General features: G+C 48.0%; 1 protein-coding gene across 1 annotated transcript in view; it reads left to right on the top strand.

Moving 5' to 3' along the window:
* LOC148144657 (uncharacterized) overlaps positions 1 to 21,587 on the top strand; it is a 101,354-nt gene that overhangs the window by 19,108 nt on the left and 60,659 nt on the right. The window contains exons 3-4 of the mRNA XM_087975430.1: positions 14,430 to 14,591; positions 16,873 to 18,896. Coding sequence (XP_087831556.1) covers positions 17,261 to 18,896 — 1,636 coding nt within the window. The 5' untranslated portion in view covers positions 14,430 to 14,591; positions 16,873 to 17,260. The remainder of the gene's footprint in view (positions 1 to 14,429; positions 14,592 to 16,872; positions 18,897 to 21,587) is intronic.

Here is a 21,587-nt window from a genome sequence, read left to right as displayed (position 1 = left end):
GGACGCTGGAGATGGCGAGGGACAGTGGGTGGAATGGACAGGGGGAGCTGTGGGTGTCAGGGGGAATGGACAAGGGGGAGCTGCGTGGTTAGCACTGCTGTCCCACAGTATCAGGCTGCCAGTTTTGATTCCAGCCTCGGGCGATTGTCTATGTGGAGTTTGCACATTCTCCCTGTGTCTGCATGGGTTTCCTCTGGGTGCTGCAGTTTCCTCCCACAGTCCAAAGATGTGCAGGTCAGGTGAATTGGCCATGCTAAATTGCCCATGGTGTTAGGTGCATTAGTCAGGGGTAAATGGGTCTGGGTGGGTTACTTTTCAGAGGGTCGGTGCGGACTGGGTGGGCTGAAGAGCCTGTTTCCACACTATAGGGAATCTAATCATCTAATCAAAAAGAGGGGTGTCTCATATGTATTCCTTCAATTAGTTTTGAAATATTGTTTGTGTGTCATAATTGTTAAGGTATACCTGGCATATAGAGAGATGGCTATGGTTGTTGGAAGTCAATCATCTCAGTTCCAGGACATCTCTGCAGGAATTCATAGGGTAGTGTCTTAGGCTCAACCATCTTCATCAGTGACCTTCAACCATCATAAGGTCAGGGGTGGTGATATTCGCCAATAATTGCACAATGTTCAGCACGATTCACAACTGCTCACAAACTGAAGCAGTTCAGCTTGAAATGCAACAAGATCTTAACAATATCCAATGGGCTGATGAATGGCAAGTAACATATATGCCATTCCAATGCCAAACAATGACTCATCCCCAAAAGAGATAATCTGACCACTGCCCCGTGATATTCAACAGTGTTACTGTCACTAAACACCCCACTATCAACGTTCTTGGGGCATCCAAAAAGCTTGATACCATCTAGGACAAAGTCGCCTGCTTGATTGGCACCATCTCCACATCCATCCACTCCCTCTGTCCCACTGCTCAGAAGCAGTAGTGTGTACGATCTACAAGATGCAACACAGAAATTCACCAAAGATACTTAGAAAATACCTTCCAAACCAAGAACCACTTCCATATAGAAGGATCAGGGCAACAGATGCTTGGGAACACAACCTCTTGACTTGGAAACACATTGCTGTTCCTTCAGTGTTGCTGGGTCCAAATCCTGGAATTCTCTCCCTCAGGACATTGTGGGTCACCGTACAGCGTGTGGACCACAGCAGTTGAAGAAGGCACCTTCTCAAGGGGAACTAAATGCTGGCCAGCCAGCGGTGCCCATGTAACACGACTAACTTTTAATAAATGATTGAAACGGAGGGTTGGAACCTTCAAACTAAAAAAAAAATTGACGTTCAGGTGGAACAGACGTTGGGCTTTGATTCGGTCCTTATTTGAGGACAGATAAAGAGCGATATACTGACACTGAACTGGAAATAGAGTTTAGAGTTGAACACCTGTAGTGTTTCACTCAGTGTATCAATTGAAAATCGATTAAAGATTAGCTCTTGACGTGTCCGTCTCCAACACATAAAAAAGGACAGTTAAGGAGGCGTACGGGACTCTTGCTTTCATCTCTTTAATGGCTGATGTAGGACCCAAATCCCATGCGATCGACATACTGCTCTATCGGCCGTGAGGAGTGTTCATGGTGCGCATGTGTGAGATCGATATGGGGCCCCGCCCCTCGTCGTTCTGATGGACGGGGAGACCAATCTTTGGGAAACCCTATAGGACCGGAAGGGGCCTGGTCCTCCTGCCAATCAGAACCCCCGCCACTGTCTGAATGCGGACGTTCGACCATGAGCTTCTGAAGTTGCTGTTGCTCCTCTCTCTCTGAATGAAGATTGAGCTTCAGCCCAGACTGTAACTTCCTTCCTCTGTTTAACATCTGGGAGTACCACACTCTCTTTTCTCGCCTTCTTTCCCATTTCTTTTCTCATCCTTTGGTTCAGCTGTTGGTTTGTAGGAGCTGAGGGAAAAAGAAAGTCAATCGAGGTGAAGGGACAGACTCTGGAAAAGGTTGGTCTAGATCTGTGCCTGTTAATGTTTGACAGGCTTTGTTTCCTGAGCTTGACACATTTACTTGTCTGCAAAAAAGGATGGCCTCTTAATCCATGTTGGGGATGGAAGTGGATTATGCTGTGGGTGACTTGCTGGTAGTAGTCCAATAAGCATTGGATAAGTAATCATGACACACAAGCCTTGAGTTATTGACTGTTTATTCGGAGCTCACGGGGAGAGCCAAGTCGACCTAATAGTCACAAGTCACTCCGACGAGAAACAGAGTTGTGTGATTCTATAGGTTACAATCATTTAACAATTAGCAAACTGTTAATTGCAGGAAATTGAGCAAACTGAGGCACTTTACCCAGTCACGTAGTGTCTGGACAGTGTTGCATGTGTACAGTAGGTCCTTGCAAAGAGAAAGATATTGCCATACAAGGAAAGAATTTGTTTATCAGGTAGCAGTACAGCTGTAAGGCAGACTGTCTCTGTTGAGTCTGAGAATTAAGGGTAGCTGGGAGAATGCAGGGAGGAGGAGCTTAGACAATGGATGGCAGAGCAGGCTGGATTGGTCAAATGGCCTACTCCTGCTTCTATTGCTCTGAAACTATAACCCTGCATTTCCCATGGCTAACCCACCTAACCTGCACAGCCCTGGACACTGACCAATTTAGCATGGCCAATCCAATTCATGGCCGGTGAGTAATGTAGTGATGTGGAAAATGAACATCAGAGAACAATAGAAAGGGACAAGGAGAGTAAATATACCAGCAGTCAAACCTGGATTATAAAGATCACAAAAACTGAAACGATACATGGTGAGTCTGGATGTGTGCTGCATTGTAACAAAAGTGAATGAATTAACTGCACACACTGAAGTGAATAATTATGGTCTGAGACTCATCACAGAGACATGGCTTCAGGATGGCAAGGATTGGATCCTGAATATTGACGGGGGAGTCAGATAGGAAGCGAAGTAAAGGCAGAGGGTTGGCACTGCTCATCAAAGCACTGAGCACACGGTAGTCTGGTGTCAGCTCGGGTTTCAGGTCCTGATTTCCCTGTCCTCTGATCTCCCTGTTCCCATAGAGTAAGATGTCGGTCTGTTCTCAGCTTTGCTGGACTTCTGCAGAAGCTTTCACACCTCTTTTACAGCTTCCAGAACAAGAAAACATTCAGTCAATCGAAAGTCAAACCACAATCTACCAGAAATAGGGCTCTCCCAGGATTCTGATAGAGCCCTACTTGAGGAATTCTCTCTCCCTTCAATGTAACTATTAGTATTGTTGGGGCAAAGTAACTTGTGTGTCAAATCGTTTAAAGCAAAGTAGTCAGGAGAGGAGACCTTGAGCAATTAACTAGCTTTATTCATTGCCATTGGGGAATACCTCTTAGTTCAAAACAAAGTCTGACGTATTCTAATGTAATACAGAATGTTACAAGTTTTATGGTAAATCACAAGTCCCACTCTCCATTAATTATGCAACTGAGGGGCAGTCGTAAGGTTCACATACATTGCCCAGACCTACATTTCTTAATGTCTACAAAACTGAATGTTATCTTATACTGCAGGTTCAGCTAGGTTCTAATTACCGATAAGGGACAGAGAGAACGAATCCATCATTCTATGAAGCAGCACAGTCTAATGTCCTGAGGAGCAGAGACAGCCTGCAGTTGCAAGGTCAGTCTATCAAAACAGAATTCCTTAGCCAGGGCTCAGACAGCATTATGTTAACAGGCTACATTTTACTGCAAACATTGCTTTGTGACAAAATGGCTTCCATGCAGTTTTGTCAATTTTGATCAAATTCTCCCACAATCCCTCCTTTTTATTAAAAAGAAGAGATTGTGGATGTCAGCAAAAGGAGGAATTATACCCAGAGCCAGGGGTATTGTCAGGGGTTGGTGTTTGGAGATCAGACTGATAGTCCTCGGGTTCAGTAAGGACAGGAACAGAAGGCTCCAGGGATTAGGAATCATCATCAGGGGTTTCATCAGGAATGGGAAATCTCGGCATCTGGGAGATCGCTGGAGAGGAGGGCCACAACAGTGAACTGAGCAGAGCACAGGATTGTCTGCGGGGTGACTTTGGTATCCAGTTCCAAAGGCAGGGGAAAAGAAAGCTGCAAGTTGCTCAAACTCTATAAGGGCTCGCTTGATACGAGTTCAGGACGGATGGGGATATGGGCACATACCTAGCAGCTAGAGTGGTTGACCTACTGTGCATAAAAAAAAAGTAATCAACTGTAATTCCTGTTTACTGGAGGTTATCAGGCCCAATCAAACATAGTTAGTGAAAGAAAGATAAGGAATAGTGCAGTGAAAGGCAGAATGATCAGGCCGAGCCATTGACGGATGAAGGCTGAAGATGTGTCTCTGACGGGGTCTTCTGGTGTTCCTCCAGGAGGTGGCGCTCGTTTGCATTGTGTTGTGTGTGTCCATGCGGCCTCCCCTTGACCCTGACTGCTGACCGGGAACCAGCAGGACGAGGAACGGGCCTGTCCATCTCAGCTCCAATATGTCCCGGTCCTAATGCTGAGGCTTGGCGTACCCATGAATGTAAACTCTAAAGAGTTTTGGTTAACTGATGCAAATATTTCCCACTTGTCCAACATTAGAGTGTCAGCTGTTTCAGTCATTGGGATGGTTTTGATTCATCTACTAAATACATCTACTCTTATTCGACAATATTCATAACAATGTACGCGAGGTGATTCTATAAAAGCAAGTTGTAGACAGGGAAAAAGGCCGACCAGGCAAGGAGGTGGTTAACAAACACACTCCCTCTGCCTGCCTGCCTGCGGCTCTCGCTCTCTCTTTTTTTTCTCTCTCTTTTTTCTCTCTCTCTCTCTATTTGCCTGCCTGCCTGCGGCTCTCTCTCTCTATTTGCCTGCCTGCGCCTCTCTCTCTGCCTGCCTGCGCCTCTCTCTCTCTGCCTGCCTGCGCCTCTCTCTCTGCCTGCCTGCGCCTCTCTCTCTCTGCCTGCCTGCGCCTCTCTCTCTCTGCCTGCCTGCACCTCTCTCCCGCTAACTGCGCCCCCCCCTCTCTCTCTGCCTGCCTGCGCCCCTGTCTCTCTCTCTCTCTGCCTGCACCTCTCTCACTCTCTGCCTGCCTGCACCTCTCTCACTCTCTGCCTGCCTGCACCTCTCTCACTCTCTGCCTGCCTGCACCTCTCTCACTCTCTGCCTGCCTGCATCTCTCTCACTCTCTGCCTGCCTGCACCTCTCTTACTTTCTCTGCCTGCGCCCCTCTCTCTCTCTCTTCCTGCCTGCGCCCCTCTCTCTGCCTGCCTGCGCCCCTCTCTCTCTTTCTCTCTCTGCCTGCCTGCGCCCCCCTCTCTCTTTCTCTCTCTCTGCCTGCCTGCGTCCCTCTCTCTCTCTGCCCACTTATTCCCCCTCTGCCTGCACACATCTCTCTCTCTCTGTCTGCCTGCGCGCCTCTCTCTCTGTAACACTCGTCAACTTTCTACATGTCTCAGTTAATAGTTGCCCAATGTGTCCTGTATGCCAAATTCATTCAAGTCTGGATGTCCTGAAGCGAGCAATTATACTTCAGATTTCTACTCGCCAATTAAAACTAATGTTGGGCACTCAAACACATCGAGGGCATCTTGAAGCATGCCACGGACCTCAGTGTGGGTCCAGGGCTTATCAAATAGGGTTTCACCTCTCGTAACCCTGGGGTAAGCAAATTCATTATTACTAACTTTGTAAAGCACAAGTGCTCTCAGCAACATTACGTCAGGACACTAGGACCCTGTTGAGTTCTCTCACTCGTATCTTGTGGCTGAGTAGGGAGAATTGTATCAACATTTCTAACAGCATTTTTGTCCCTGGCCAGCTTTCCCCTTTATTTTGGACACAACAAAAGCAGCAACCACCCTCTATATTTCATCTCTCAAAGGATATCGGCCGGTGACCTGGCAGGACCCGGGTATCTCCTGCCTGACTCGCCAACTGTGGGGGATGGAAATAAAGCCCCATGTCAGGAAAGAATTTGTTTATCGGGAAGCAGTACAGCTGCAAGGCCAACCGTCTCCGCTGAGCCTGGGAAACACAAGCTTTAGCAAGCAGGCTCTAAGCTGAGATTCAAAATGGTTTCCAGGCTTTAATATGTGACAAAATGGCTGACCCAAATCTAACAATTCTCCCACATCATCGCAGGGAATAAAACAAGAAAAATGAAACATAATTAGAAATAAATAGGGGATCGTGCTTAATGTTTGTTCATTACGAAGTAAACAAGAAATAGCAGTCTCCCAGGATTCTTATGGTGCCCTACTTGAGGAATTCTGTCCAACAAGTTTAATTGGAAGCAGTAGCTTTCGGAGTGCAGCTCCTTCATCAGGGGATTGTGGAATATAAAATTGTAAGACACAGAATTTATAGCAACAGTTTATAGTGTGATGTAACTGAAACTATACATTGAAAAAGACCTGGATTGTTTGTTAAGTCTCTCATCTGTTCGAATGACCATGATAGTTTCAGTTCTTTCAAATGTAAATCACAAAACCTTTTAAAATAGTTAAATCCTCAAGTGAACTTTACCAATTGGTGTCGCGTCAGCCCAAATAATGTATTGAAGGTGTGAGTTCCCCTGTGTGAGACTGTCTGTGCCACAATGGTTAAATTGACTTACAGAATCTTACATGGATTCATGCAGTTTTTGAGCAAAGTAAGACATAATTCTGCAAGTACAAATTCACCCAACAAACTTGTGCATGTGTGTGTGTGTGTGGGGGGGATGTTTATTTGCAGATACATTCTATGTGCATTTTTTTAAGGAAAAATCTGCAGGCAGTCAATACATGTAATAGTTTGTAAATTCAACTTTGGAAACAGAACCAGTCTGACTCAAGATTGGGATACAGGCAGACTCTGACCTCACACCTTTAATGCATTGTCTGAGCTGAGATGTGAGCTTTTGCTATAAAACCTTGTTATCTCGAGAAGGTGACAACAAGAAATTCAGGGATTTACATTGTAATGAGACCTGCAACCTATTTGAAAAGGTGGAAGACTTAACAATCCAGGTTTGATCAATATACCATTTCAGTGGCAGGACACTGGAATGTTTTGCTCTAAATTGTGTCTTAGGATCTTATCCTCCACAACCACCTGATGAAGAGGCAGCACTCCAAATGTTACTGCTTCCAAAGAAGCCTGTTGGACTACAACCTGGAGTTGTGTGATTCTAGAATCTGGGTTCCATCATCTGCAGTCCTTGTTTTTACCGAGTTGATTTTAACCCTACTATGAATCCTCTTGCAAGGATGCCTGCCTTGAAGAAGTTTTCCTCCTCTCTCTACAAGAATCTCAAGGAATCCCTCTCCCACTGCAACTCCCAGGTCATTTCCTCTGCCCTGCAGCTCTTCAACCATGTCCTGAAACAGACTCGCTACCACAGCCACATTTGCTTCCTCAGTGCCTGCCTCCGTAAGCAACTCATCCTACACGGATTCCGGACCACCTTTAAACCAGCAGAGTTCAGATCCGAACAGGCCACTTCACCCTCCTGTCTGACCTATCACCTTCATTCCCACCCCCATTCACCCATTGTACTCTTTGCTACCTTCCCCCACCCTCCTCCCTGACCTCCCCTCCAAACCCACCCCCATTCACCTATTGTACTCTATGCTACTTTCTCCTCACCCCCACCCCCACCCTCACCCCCACCCTCACCCCCACCCTCACCCCCACCCTCACCCCCACCCTCACCCCCACCCTCACCCTCACCCTCACCCTCACCCCCACCCTCACCCTCACCCTCACTCTCACCCTCACCCTCCTCTCATTTATCTCTCCACCCTGCAGGCTCTATTCCTGATGAAGGGCTTTTGCCCGAAACATTGATTTTCCTGCTCCTCGGATGCTGCCTGAACTGCTGTGCTTTTCCAGCACCACTCTAATCTAAAGTGGATTGGCCATGTTAAATTACCCATAGTGCCCAGGGATGTGCAGGTTGTGGTGGATTGGCCATGCTAAATTACCCATAGTGCTGTGAGAAACGAAACCCACTTAATCAATAATTTTCAGTCCGAGTCAAAGAGTTCTGGAGCAGCACATTTATTCGAACATCTTGCAAGATGGGTGGCTGTATGAAGAGAGACACACCCGACAGTAAAATACAGAGTTTTTTATACTTTTCTGAGGGGTCTCTCAACATCCCTACACTGAGCAATAAACCTATCATAAGTGTCTATTTCATTCTATCCCTTTATTTGGTTATTACTTGCGCCCATTATTTCTTCATTTGGTAATTCCTGCACCCAAGCCTGAGCCTATCATACTTATTAATTACCTCGCTTGTTTTTCTTTAAATCTGCCTTATTTGGCTGTCCTTGTTCGTTACAGCCTTCCAGTTATTTTGTCCAGTTCCTCTTATCTTATCTAACCGTCTGACTTCTGAGATCATCCTTTACTATCTTGATAGTCCAAAACGCGGACCTACAAACTATGAACTTATTGCGAAATGCCCCTGCTGCCCTTTTTTTTGTGGTCAGCAACAAGTAATTTCTTAGCTTAAAACTATTTCTTAAAAGACCCTTTATATTATTTAAAATCAACATACAACTGACAACCTGAAATTTATCTCTCTCAATCCCCTCCCCCTCCCCCTCCCCCTCCCCCTCCCCCTCCCCCTCCCCCTCTCACTCTCACTCTAATTTATCTCACCACCCTACAGGCAATCTGCCTCTATTCCTGATGAAGGGCTTTTGTGCGAAACGTCGATTTTCCTGCTCCTCGGATGCTGCCTGAACTGCTGTGCTTTTCCAGTACCACTCTAATCTAAAGTGGATTGGCTATGCTATATTACCCATAGTGCCCAGGGATGTGCAGGTTAGGGTGGATTGGCCATGCTAAATTACCCATAGTGCCCTGGGATGTGCAGGTTAGGGTGGATTGGCCATGCTAAATTACCTATAGTGCCCAGGGATGTGCAGGTTAGGGTGGATTGGCCATGCTAAATTACCCATAGTGCCCAGAGATGTGCAGGTTAGGGTGGATTGGCCATGCTAAATTACCTATAGTGCCCAGGGATGTGCAGGTTAGGGTGGATTGGCAATGCTAAATTACCCATAGTGCCCAGGGATGTGCATGTTAGGTTGGATTGGTCATGCTAAATTACCCATAGTGCCCTGAGATGTGAATGTTAGGGTGCATTGGTCATGCTAAATTACCCATTGTACCCAGGGATGTGCAGGTTAGAGTGGATTGGTCATGCTAAATTATCCATAGTGCCCAGGGATGTGCAGGTTAGGGTGGATTGGCCATGCTAAATTATCCATAGTGCCCAGGGATGTGCATGTTAGGGTGGATTGGTCATGCTAAATTATCCATAGTGCCCTGGGATGTGAATGTTAGGGTGGATTGGTCATGCTAAATTATCCATAGTGCCCTGGGATGTGCATGTTAGGGTGGATTGGTCATGCTAAATTATCCATAGTGCCCTGGGATGTGCATGTTAGGGTGGATTGGTCATGCTAAATTATCCATAGTGCCCTGGGATGTGCATGTTAGGGTGGATTGGTCATGCTAAATTATCCATAGTGCCCTGGGATGTGCATGTTAGGGTGGATTGGTCATGCTAAATTATCCATAGTACCCAGGGATGTGCAGGTTATGATGGATTGGCCATGCTAAATTACCCATAGTGCTCTGGGATGTGCAGGTTCGGGTGGATTGGTCACGCCAAATTCTGCAGGTAAGGTGCATGATTCAGGGTTAAATGTAGGGGATTCGGTGTGGGTGGGTGACCCTTGGGAGGTTCGGTGAGGCCGAGTGGCCTGCTTCCACACTGTGGGAATTCTCTGAAGGAAGGGGTTTTTTTGGAAAGTGTTTTCTCGTTCTCGTCTGCTGCAGGCGTAGCGCATGCGCAGTGCGTCGTCCCGATGTGGGTCATGCCCCGCCCCCTCAACCGTCACTTTTCCTCGGCCCGCCCCTAGTTCCTTTGTGACGTCACAACGCGGAAATGGCCCTGTCAGTTTCAAAGTGAATGTCCCGCCCTCTGGGCAACTCTTCATCCTGGGAGGGAGGCTGAGATGGGAGGAGGGGAATTTGGTCACTTGTAGCAACTGGAGTGAATGGAGGGAGGGAGCAGCCTCCGGAAACTCACGTATGTGTCTTAGTTACTCGGGTGAGGAGGGACGGAAGGATAGAGATTGGGAAGGGGGAATGGGAAGGGCTGGATATCTTTTCTGTTTTGATGTTTAAAATGCATCCGATTCCCACCAGTAACTGCAACAGGTACAAGTACAGCACATGCAATATTCCTCATTGCAGCTTCAAGCCGGTTTTGCATCCTCTGTTCTTCCTCCACTTTGGCTCCAGCACATTCAGCTTCTTTCCCTCAGTCACATTCCTCCCCTCCTCCCCCAATGTTCCAAGCTGACCCTCAAAAGATCGGTTTGTCCCTCCATTCTTTCCCGGTGGCGCCCATTACTCTTGTCTATTTCTTGCCTTATCCGGCCTTGTGCGTGAACAAAGTGTTTGGCGTATATCCTCTTTCACTGCCACCTGCTTCCGTGTTTGCGAAAGCAACATTTCCTCCCATTTTTCGCCGACACTGAGCCTTCGGACCTCCTTGATTGTGTTTTTTTTTGTTTTTGCAGAAGCAGGAAACAGGTGCTTATAACCGTTTGTACGAGCATATCTAGCTTAACCCTAAACCCCCTCCCCTCAAAGCACCTTATCTGTTTGTCTGTAACATCTACTATTGTTTGCAGGCACATTTCATGTATGCACACTTTAGCTAATACAAAAGCAATTATGTATTTCCTTCACATAGTTTTCATTCTTGTTAACTCCACTCTTGGCTGAAACAATTATACACTGGCGTTAGTTGATTTATCTTGCAGAAGCAATTATGGTTGCAGAAATAACACTGCTTTACCTATATCCCACAGGGGTGACCCTACAACCTTGTATAAAATAATGTGGGGCATGGCGAGGGTAAATAGACAAGATCTTTGATCTGGTATTGCTCATAGGTTTAGGGTGAGATTTAAAAGAAGCATAAGGGGCAACTCCTATATACAGAGGGTGGTGTGTGTAAAGAATGAGCTGCCAGAGGAAGTGGTGGCTGCTGGTACAATTACAACCTTTAAAAGGTATCTGGATGGGTATATGTTGGGAAGCATTTAGAGGGACATGGGCCAAGTGCTGGCAAATGGGACTGGATTGATTTAGGATATCTGGTCAGCATGGACTGAAGGGATTGTTTCTGTGCTGTACATCTGTGATTCTGGCTTGCCACAAATGTTTGTCACGCCTGTATGTTCAGTTTCTCCCTGGTGTTGGTGTTAACGCCTTGGTGTCTTATTTTGCTCCCCACATCCTGGGGACATTAACCATTTCCTATCTGGTTGTTCTGATCTGGACTGCTGTCCGGATCTTCAGATTTCTGGGATTGGTCAATAAACACACCTGGAAATGACTCTTTGTCAATCACACAAGCAATAGTTTATTCTTTGATATGGCTGGGTCGGTAGATTCTGATCAGCCCAGAAGGATTAGATTAGATTCCCAACAGTGTGGAAACAGGCCCTTCGGCCCAACCAGTCCACACCGATCCTCTGAAGAGTAGCCCACCCAGACACACCTCCCTCTGACTAATGCACCTAACATTATGGGCAGTTTAGCATGGCCACTTCACCAAACTGTACATCTTTGGATTGTGGGAGGAAACCAGAGTACCTGGAGGAAACCCATGCAGACATGGGGAGAATGTGCAAACTCCACAAGCCAGCCCCCCGAGGCTGGAATCAAACCTGGGACCTTGGTGCTGTGAGGCAGCAGTGCTAACCACTGGGCCACCGATGAGTACTCCTAGAGTGCCAGAAGAATCTGCTGACTTTTACAGAGTTTGGATAGAACTTATGTACATTGTTTAGAGTCAGACATTGAGCATGATCACATAGTAACAACCAATCAGATCCCGCAAGGTCCTCGTGCAGTTTTGACTTAGCCGAGGGCGGCACGGCAGCTCAATGGTTAGCACTGCTGCCTCACAGCCCCAGGGTCCCAGGTTCGATTCCAGCCTTGGGTGACCGTCTGTGTGGAGTTTGCACATTCTCCCCGTGTCTGCGTGGGTTTCCTCCGGGCGCTCCAGTTTCCTCCCAGAGTCACAAAGATGTGCAGGTCAGGTGGATTGGCCATGCTAAATTGCCCATAGTGTTAGGTACATTAGTCAGAGGGAAAATGGTTCTGGCTGGGTTACTCTTCGGAGGGTCAGTGTGGACTGGTTGGGCCGAAGGGCCTATTTCCAAACTGTAGGGAATATAATCTAATCTATCATAATTTCTTGTAGACAACTTGTTTTTGGAATCGTATTTGTCCTGTCTGGTGGTTAGGATTAAACCGTTACTTCTGCGATTGATGGTTAGGTTCACATTTGTTACTTCTGCATTTGCAGTTTTTTTCACTGGATTGACGTTAGTCTGTGGTTTCTTGTTTGTTCTGAGTCGTGAGTATCTGCCTGACTCAGTCCCACCGAGTTAGCCAAGCAGAAGCCATTTTGTCCTACCTCCCATGTTAAAGTGGAGATTTGAGGTGGCCCAGGGAATCCTTTGAGAACTCAGACCTGTAAAGCCCCTCTCTTGGTTTGTCCTGGAGATCATACTCTTTGGAAGCCTGGAATAAAAACCTCTCATCATAAAGTCCCAAAATGCAATTCAATTCAATCCATAGTAGATAAGCACTAAGAGTTAATTCTCTACGGGATTCAACAGCCTCAGCAATAAAATGGTCTCTCTCTCTCTCTCGTGTCCTTTTGAACTCTCAAGACAGCAAAGATTTATTTTGTGAATGCCCCGCTTGCAAGGGGTAGTAAGAATGCATTATAATGGACAAGATCCAACCATTAATTACAAAGTTATGGATAGCACCGAGTTTTGTTTCAGGGTCAGATTCAAAGACTATCATTCATTTCACAAGGGAACGGCTGTGAATGTTATCACTTGGTGTCCTGTTCACACAGATTCACCGATGCTGAGGCAAATGTTCTTAATTGCCTCACAGCATCCTGTTATCGCTTGGTGAGCCCAGGTGTCCCTATCTTTAAGTTCTCTCCTCTTTCTGAGCCTTCCGGCCTGTTTATTTTCTAGTGCAGTAAATGTATTCAATAATTCAGCATTACATTTTAGTCTGAATGTTTAAAGACAAGTTTTAAGGCTATAGACTTTCTCACCCAGATGCCCACACCCTCATTCCTCCCTTTGATTGCACCGCGATCACTGAAAGAGAAGGCTAGTCCAAACGAATGCCCTTCAAAGGTGGTCCAGCCATCAACATCCTGCAGAGCGGCACCACCATCTTCGCAGCTCATCTGGTCATATTTATCATCGCCATCGACACGTGTGGGTGAGCCATCGGATCGCAAAAGGAGCATCTTCTGGGGCAAATCTATATCACTAAGGGACCTCATTAGCCTAGCAATTAAACACCTAACAATACCAATACCGACAAACAGACATCGCTAAATTGATAAGCCAATAGTACCATCAGCCCGATCTGCAGTTTCCCCAACTGGTCCCTTCAGTCATTCTGGATCTCTTCTTGTATCTTAGTTAATATTGCCAGTGAGATTGGGAATGCCCATAGTGCATTTATCTTGGACAATGGTGCAGACCTCACCCTCCCGGTCAAGTATATAGTCTAAGGCATACCGATTCTGCATAGAGTAAAGACACAGGTCTGATAATCCCGGTTTACTCTGTTCCAGAGCCTCTTTAGTCTTATTTCCTTGAATGGTCAGGCCGCAAAAGAGGGAATTGCGGTTCCGTTGACTTGTCACCCCTGCTGACCCTTCCAACCTCAGGGTACTCTGGATTCCCCAGTCTATCGGGTGTCCTGTATTGTCACCCAGTCCCTTGGGATCCTTCCAATTGGAGCAAGGTTGGCTGAGAGCGACCGCTGCATCCTCCTCAGATGGAAGTTCTATCGACTTGTCCACTGGCCAGGACAAGGTACTGCTGTGGGAACAAGGGCTCCGATAGTGACCTTATGAGGGACATCTTTGCCATCCAGGATGAGGAAATTGGTAGCTTTACCTTAGCTGAAGAAATAATAGTCTGGTTTGGTGTATATTAGGGAGAGTTTGCCAAAATAGGTTCCTGAAATGTTACAGCAGGGGGTCTGCACAGGTCTACAGGAGTAAAGGGTCGACGTTTTGCAAGAGGAGTCGCTTGAGCTCTGTAAAAAAAATGGGCCAAGTGACTCAAGCACTTGCACTGTATGGGAGACAATGGTCCTCAGAATGCTGTTCCCATTGGGCTCTCCCTTAGCTCTATTGTACATGGTCTTGGTGACAGTATCAGATTCTGAAAACAGAAAAGGCCTATAAATGCGCATGGGAAGGGTTCCTTTCCAGGTCCATGGGCCGCATAAGGCCTGCTGTACCCCAGCCAGTGTTACACCAGCTGTTTGTATACACAGACCGGAGGTATTGGAAAGTGATATTTCTCTTCGCAGGGTCGGCAGTAGGAAGTCTGACGAATAGAATGGAATCGGGGACTGGGGATGGGGCAAGTCGAATCTCCTGTTCCCTGGATGCTGCCTGACCTGCTGTGCTGTTCCAGCAATAAAGTTTCAACTTTGATCTCCAGCATCTGCAGACCTCACTTTCTTCTCCAAGTAAGTCATCTCCCAATAGAGAGGAGTAACATACTACTGTCTCTGGGGTGAAGAGCGTTCTGTGGGCCTGTATAAATAAGTTGTTTGTGGATTGAGGAGTTTCCCTTATCAGGCTTCCCTTTTCTCGAGTTGGCCCGTCCTGCAAAAAGGGATGGTGTACCTCGGCGTCCTTAAAATATTTACCATAATAACGGGGTTGATCATTTTTTATCCTCACTAGGCTTGCGTCTGCAGGTAAAATCAAAAAAACATGGTAACGACATGGTAACTCCCACTGATTTCTACTGTCCAGATGGACCATCTGGTCTTTCTGTTCAAGTATCTGTAATAAGATTAACATTAGAACAACAGCAAGATTCAAAAACCCAACTGGACAGGGTCCACTCCTTTTGTTGAGATTCCAGGATTCTCTCCTCCTCTTCCCCCCTTTTGATTGGTGCGGTCAATCAATTTACAGTGGTGCAGTTGGACCCAAGCTGAGCGCCCAGCGACTGTGACCGCTGTATGGGTGGGAAGTAAAACCTGGAAGGGGCCATCCCAACGAGGTTGGAGACCTTTGCCAGTCCAGTTCATGACGAGCACCAACGAACCAGGCTCTACCCGTGACGAGGCTGAAAGGGAGGGTACATCGCTGTAGGCCGCACGCTCCTCGGAGTGAAAGGCACGCATAACACTAGTTAGAGCAAGAACATAACCAATCATTGCTTTGGTCATGTGGTGGAAGTGGACTGAGAAGGGAGCCGAATCGTTCCAAGGGGTACGGAGGCGGTGACCAGAGAGACACTCAGCTGGAGACAGTCGCGTCTTGCCCGCAGACATGAATCGCATCTGGAATAAGGCCACAGGGATTAGCATAACCAGGAGAGGCCAGACTCTGCCATTAATTTGGCAAGATTAGTCTTGAGTCTGGTTAAAACATTCAACAAGGCCGGCCGCCTGAGGATGATAAGCACCATGCAGTTGCCGACAAATACAAAGCTGGGAACAGAGTTCTCCGTTAATATTACCTACAAAGTGTGGTCCATTGACCGAGCCAATGCACGCAGGTATACTGAAGCGGGGAATTATTTCCTTAAACAAAATCTTCACCACAGTCTCAGCAGTAGCGTTAGGAGGAGGGTAGGCTTCAATCCACTTCGAAAAGACACCAACAATAAGCAAAACATATATTTCTAGCAACTCAACTCATTTCTCCAACTCAATGAAGTCCAGTTGAAGTGTCTCCAAGGGACCCTCCAGCAAGAGAGTTCTTGTAGAGATACTTGAGGTGGGGGATCGCCTACCCACTAACCTGTTTGATCACGTACAACATCCTGATCGGGAAAGCCACTGACTGAGTATCGATGCGATCTGGAATGATCTGAGATTATCCTGATGTCATCTGGTGCACCAGACCAGATGCTTTCAATGTGGAGTCACTTGAGCGATGGCATGAGCTGCCAGAGGAAGTGGTGGGTGCTGGTACGATGACAAGTTAATAGGCTTCTGGATGGGCATCTGAATATGAAGGGTTCAGATGGGTCGAGGACAAGTGATGGTAAACTGGAGTCATAGAGACGTACAGCACAGAAACAGACCCTTCGGTCCAACTCGTCCTTGCTGACAAGATAGCCAATCCAATTTAGTCCCAGTTGCCAGCACCCGGCCCATATAGGGGCCAAGTGATGGCAAACCTGACTAGATTAATTTAGGATATCTGGGCAGGTTGGGCCAAAGGGTCTGTTTCCGTGCTGTGTGACTCTAATTGTATTCAGTGAAAGCAGAAGTGTGGTTGTGAAGGCTGGACTTTCATAGCATGTTTTGCCCTGACTGGGAAGCAGGAGAAGAATTTGACTGAAGTGTGTCGGTGTTAATGCCTTGATGTCTCATTTTGCTCCCACCTTCTCGGGGTCATTAACCATTTTGTGTCTGGTCCTTCCTCAAGAAGCTGCATTGCAGGTTCACCCTGAATTGACACTTTTTTTTTGTTTCCCAAAATCAGACCTGCTCACTCTCAGCAGGATCCCAGTGTTGTGAAAGATATTAACTTTCAGGTGGAGGTATCCAAAATTCAGAGAGATGTCAGTCTTGATGTTTTTGCTTTTTCTGCCCCTGTAAGATCCTGAATCAGCACCTTCAGGAGAATTAGTTAGAGCGGAGTGAGAACAGAGGGGGAGAGAGAGTGGGATGGTGCTTTCAATTTTGTGGAACAACAAAAGAATATTCCACAGAAAGTAGAATTGCTTGTTCTGAATTTCTACCCTGCTCTGATAGTGATGACTTTTGTAATCTCTTTTTGCAGAGTATTTGAAAATCTGAAGACTGAAGTTTCAAAATTAACGGATGAGGGGCTTATGCCTGAAACATTGACTCTCCTGCTCCTCGGATGCTGCCTGACCTGCTGTGCTTTTCCAACGCCACTTTTTTCGACTGACTGTCCAGTGTCTGCAGTCCTCACTTTGATGTCAATGTCTGACAGTCACACGATCCATCGGGACCGCAACAAGTTTTGACTGTGATTTCTGTGAGAGAGATCAACGCTTTTTGGTTCCTGTTTGAGGACATTTTCAGCATCAGTGGGACGGGACGAGAGACCCCACTGTTGCAGCACACTGTTTGTGGAGCCTGAAAGGGGATTTCACGGCAGGGAGGAGCTCTACACGTGTTTGTGTGCAGCTGAAGCTGTAGCCATGGAGAAACCTGAGGAATCCCGCCCTGTGGAGAAACCATGGAAGTGTGGTGACTGTGGGAAAGGCTTCTGTGTCCCGTCTGCCCTGGAGACCCATCGGCGCAGTCACACCGGGGAGAGGCCATTCCCCTGCACCAACTACGGGAAGGTCTTCAGACATTCCTCCCACCTGTTGGCCCACCAGCAGGACCACACGGGGGTGAGGCCCTTCAGCTGCCCAGAGTGCGGGAAGGCCTTTACCCAGGCCTCCACCCTGCTGACCCACCAGCGTGTCCACACGGGGGAGAGGCCATTCAGCTGTCCAGAGTGCGGGAAGGGCTTTACCCAGGCCTCCACCCTGCTGAGGCACCAGCGTGTCCACACGGGGGAAAGGCCCTTCAGCTGCTCCGACTGCGGGAAGGCCTTCAGCAATTCCTCCAACCTGCTGACCCACCAGCGCGTCCACTTGGGGGAGAGGCCGTTCACCTGCTCTCAGTGCGGGAAGGGGTTCACCTGCTCCTCCAACCTGCGGAGCCACCAGCGGGTCCACACTGGGGAGAGGCCCTTCAGCTGTCTCGAGTGCGGGAAGGCCTTCAGCACTTCCTCCACCCTGCTGACCCACCAGCATGTCCACACGGGGGAGAGGCCGTTCACCTGCTCTCAGTGCGAGAAGGGCTTCACTTGCTCCTCCAACCTGCAGATCCACCAACGGGTCCACACGGGCGAGAGGCCCTTCAGCTGCCCCGAGTGCGGGAAGGCCTTCAGCACTTCCTCCAACCTGCTGACCCACCAGCGTGTCCACACGGGGGAGAGGCCGTTCACCTGCTCTCAGTGCGGGAAGGGCTTCACCTGCTCCTCAAACCTGCAGAGCCACTGGCGGGTCCACATGGGCGAGAGGCCCTTCAGCTGCCCCGAGTGTGGGAAGGGCTTCACTTGCTCCTCCAACCTCCAGACCCACCAGCGTGTCCACATGGAGGAGAGGCCGTTCATCTGCTCTCAATGCGGGAAGGGCTTCACTTGCTCCTCCACCCTGCAGAGCCACCAGCATGTCCATACAGGGGAGAGGCCCTTCAGCTGCCTCGAGTGTGGGAAGGGCTTCACCTGCTCCTCCATCCTCCAGACTCACCAGCGGGTCCACACGGGGGAGAGGCCGTTCAGCTGCCCAGAGTGCGGGAAGGCCTTTACCCATGTCTTCTCCCTGATGAGGCACCAGCAGATCCACACAGGGGAGAGGCCCTTTAGCTGCCCAGAGTGCGGGAAGGCCTTTACCCAGGTCTCCACACTGCTGAGGCACCAGCGTGTCCACACGGGGGAGAGGAACTTCAGCTGCACCGAGTGTGGGAAAGCCTTCAGCACTTCCTCCAACCTGCTGACCCACCAGCATGTCCACACAGGGGAGAGACCGTTCACCTGCCCTCAGTGCGGGAAGGGCTTCACCTTCTCCTCCAACCTCCAGACCCACCAGCGGGTCCACACCGGGGAGAGGCCCTTCAGCTGCCCCGAGTGTGGGAAGGCCTTTACCCAGGCCTCCACCCTGCTGACCCACCAGCGGGTCCACACCGGGGAGAGGCCGTTCACCTGCTCTCAGTGCGGGAAGGGCTTCACCTACTCCTCCAACCTGCGGAAGCACCAGCGAGTTCACGTGCCATCGCAGGGGGATTGAAGGAGTGACAGCCGAAGTCCAATCAATATTGGCACATCAACCCAATTCTGGGGACTCCCGGGTTCGAATCCCGCCACGACAGATGGCAGAATTGGTATTTAGTCAGAAATGTGGAGTTCGGAATCTAACGATGAGACCGTTTCAGGGGGGGGGGGGTGGTGCGGGGGAGAAAGCCCCCATCTGATTCACTCTCTCCCTTGTTAGGGAAGGGAACCGCCATTGTGGGAAAGGATTCACTCAGTCGTTCCAGCTGCATCCTTTACCCGGTCTGGCCTACACGTGACTCCAGACCCACAGCAGTCTGGTTGACTCTACACTGCCCCTTCCTGGCAAATGAGCGGGGAGAAACTTACTTGGATACAGGGTATGGGTTGAAATTGCTGAGTGAGGCAATACTTCCTCCGGGTTACGGCTTTACCAAGGATCCAATTACAAAGGGACAACTTGGTGCTGGCCAATAGCAAAGACAGTGTGGTGGTGGGGTGGGGGCGGGGTGGTGGGTGAGTAGGAGGGGAAGTGTGGTGTGGGGGGAGGAGGGGAGGTGTGGTGTGTGCACTTTCACCTTGAGCTGTTCAAAAACTACTTTTTCTCTGCCTTTTTGCTGGGGGGATCTCAAGCTGTAACAAAGTTGGGTTGCAATAAAGGTTACCTGAACTTACCACCGGGCTCAGACTCTCATTGAAAGCTTTGAGCTCCAAGAGGTTTTTGTTTTAAAGCTGCTCATTTTTTTCAGCCTCCTGCACTAAGTTTAGAACATAGAACAATCCAGCGCAGAACAGGCCCTTCGGCCCTCGATGTTGCGTCGACCTGCGAACTATTCTCAGCTCGTTCCCCAACACTGTCCCAAAATCATCCATGCACTTATGTAAGGATTGTTTAAATCTCCCTAATGTGGCTGAGTTGACTACCTTAGCAGGTAGGGCATTCCCCTCCCTTACCACTCTCCGTGTAAAGAACTTGTCTCTGACATCTGTCTTAAAGCTGTCACCCCTCAATTTGTAGTTATGCCCCCCCGTACACGCTGACGTGATCATCCTCGGAAAAAGTCTTTCTCTGTCTACCCTATCTAATCCTCTGATCATCTTGTATGTCCCTATCAAATCCCCCCCTTAGCCGCCTTCTTTCCAATGAGAAATGGCCCAAGTCTCTCAGCCTTTCGTCATAAGACCTTCCCTCCAGACCAGGCAACATCCTGGTAAATCTCCTCTGCTTTTCCAATGCTTCCACATCCTTTCTGTAATTGGGTGACCAGAACTGTACACAATATTCCAAGGGTGGCCGCATCAGCATTTTGTATAGTTGCAGCATGATATTGCGGTTCCGGAACTCAATCCCTCTACCAATGAAACCTAACACACCGTATGCCTTCTTAACAGCACTATCCACCTGGGTGGCAACTTTCAGGGATCTTCGCACATGGACTCCAAGATCCCTCTGCACATCCACACTACCAAGAATCTTTACCAAGTACTCTGCCATCCTGTTATTCTTCCCAAAGTGCATCACCTCGCATTTTGCTGCATTGAACTCCATTTGCCACCTCTCGGCCCAATTCTGCAGTTTATCCAAATTTCCCCCTGCAACCTGTAACATTCTTTCAAACTGTCCAGGACTCCACCGACTTTAGTGTCGTCTGCAAATTTACTAATCCGTCCACCTATGCCTGTGTCTAAGTCAGTTATAAAAATGACAAACAGCGGTCCTGAAACTAGTAACCGGACTCCAGACTGAATATTTTCCATCAACCACCACTCGCTGCCTTCTTCCAGTTTCTAATCCAAACTGCTAAATCACCCTCAATTTCATGCCTCTGCATTTTCTCCATCAGCCTACCATGTGGAACCTTATCAAAGGCTTTACTGAAGTCCAAGTATACCACATCAACTGCCCTACCCTCATCTACATGCTTGGTCACCTTCTCAAAGAACTCAATGAGGTTTGTGAAACGCAACCTACTCTCGACGAAACCATGTTGACTATCTGAAATCAAATTGTTGCTTACTAGATGATTTTAAATCTTCTCTTATAATCCTTTCCAAAATCTTTTCTACAATAGATGTAAGGCTCACTGGTCTATAATTACCTGGGTCATCTCTGCTGCCCTACTTGAACAAGGGTATAATATTTGCAATCCTCCAGTCCTCGGGTACTAAACCCGTAGATAACGATGACTCAAATATCAAAGCCAAAGGCTCTGCTATCTCCTTCCCAGCTTCCCAGAGAATCCTCGGATAAATCCCATCCAGTCCAGGGGACTTGTCTACTTTCACTCCTTCTCGAATTGATAACACCTGTGTGTAACTAACCTCGATCCTTTCGAGTCTAATATCTCGTACCTCATTCTTTTCCAGAGTGAACACTGATGAGAAATGTTCATTTAGCACCTCTCCGATCTCTACAATCTCCACACTCAACTTCCCACTTCTGTCTTTGGCTCTATTCCTACCCTAATCATCCTTTTATTCCTCACATACCTATAGAAAGCTTTGCTAAAGACTGCTCGTGCCCTCTCTTTTCTCTTCTTAACTCTCTCTTTAAATCCTTCCCCGGTGATCTGTAATTCTCTATCGCCTCATCTGTACCATCTTGCCTCATCGACACATAAGCCTCATGGAACAGCATCATAAGACACAGAACTTATATCAAAACATCAGTGTCATGCAACTGATAGAAAATATTGAACAAA

Source organism: Chiloscyllium plagiosum, unplaced genomic scaffold (assembly GCF_037043375.1).
Source record: "Chiloscyllium plagiosum isolate Xiang-an unplaced genomic scaffold, Cpla_swu_hap1 HiC_scaffold_27, whole genome shotgun sequence".
Classification (NCBI taxonomy): domain Eukaryota; kingdom Metazoa; phylum Chordata; class Chondrichthyes; order Orectolobiformes; family Hemiscylliidae; genus Chiloscyllium; species Chiloscyllium plagiosum.
This window is presented reverse-complemented; position numbering and strand designations above follow the sequence as displayed.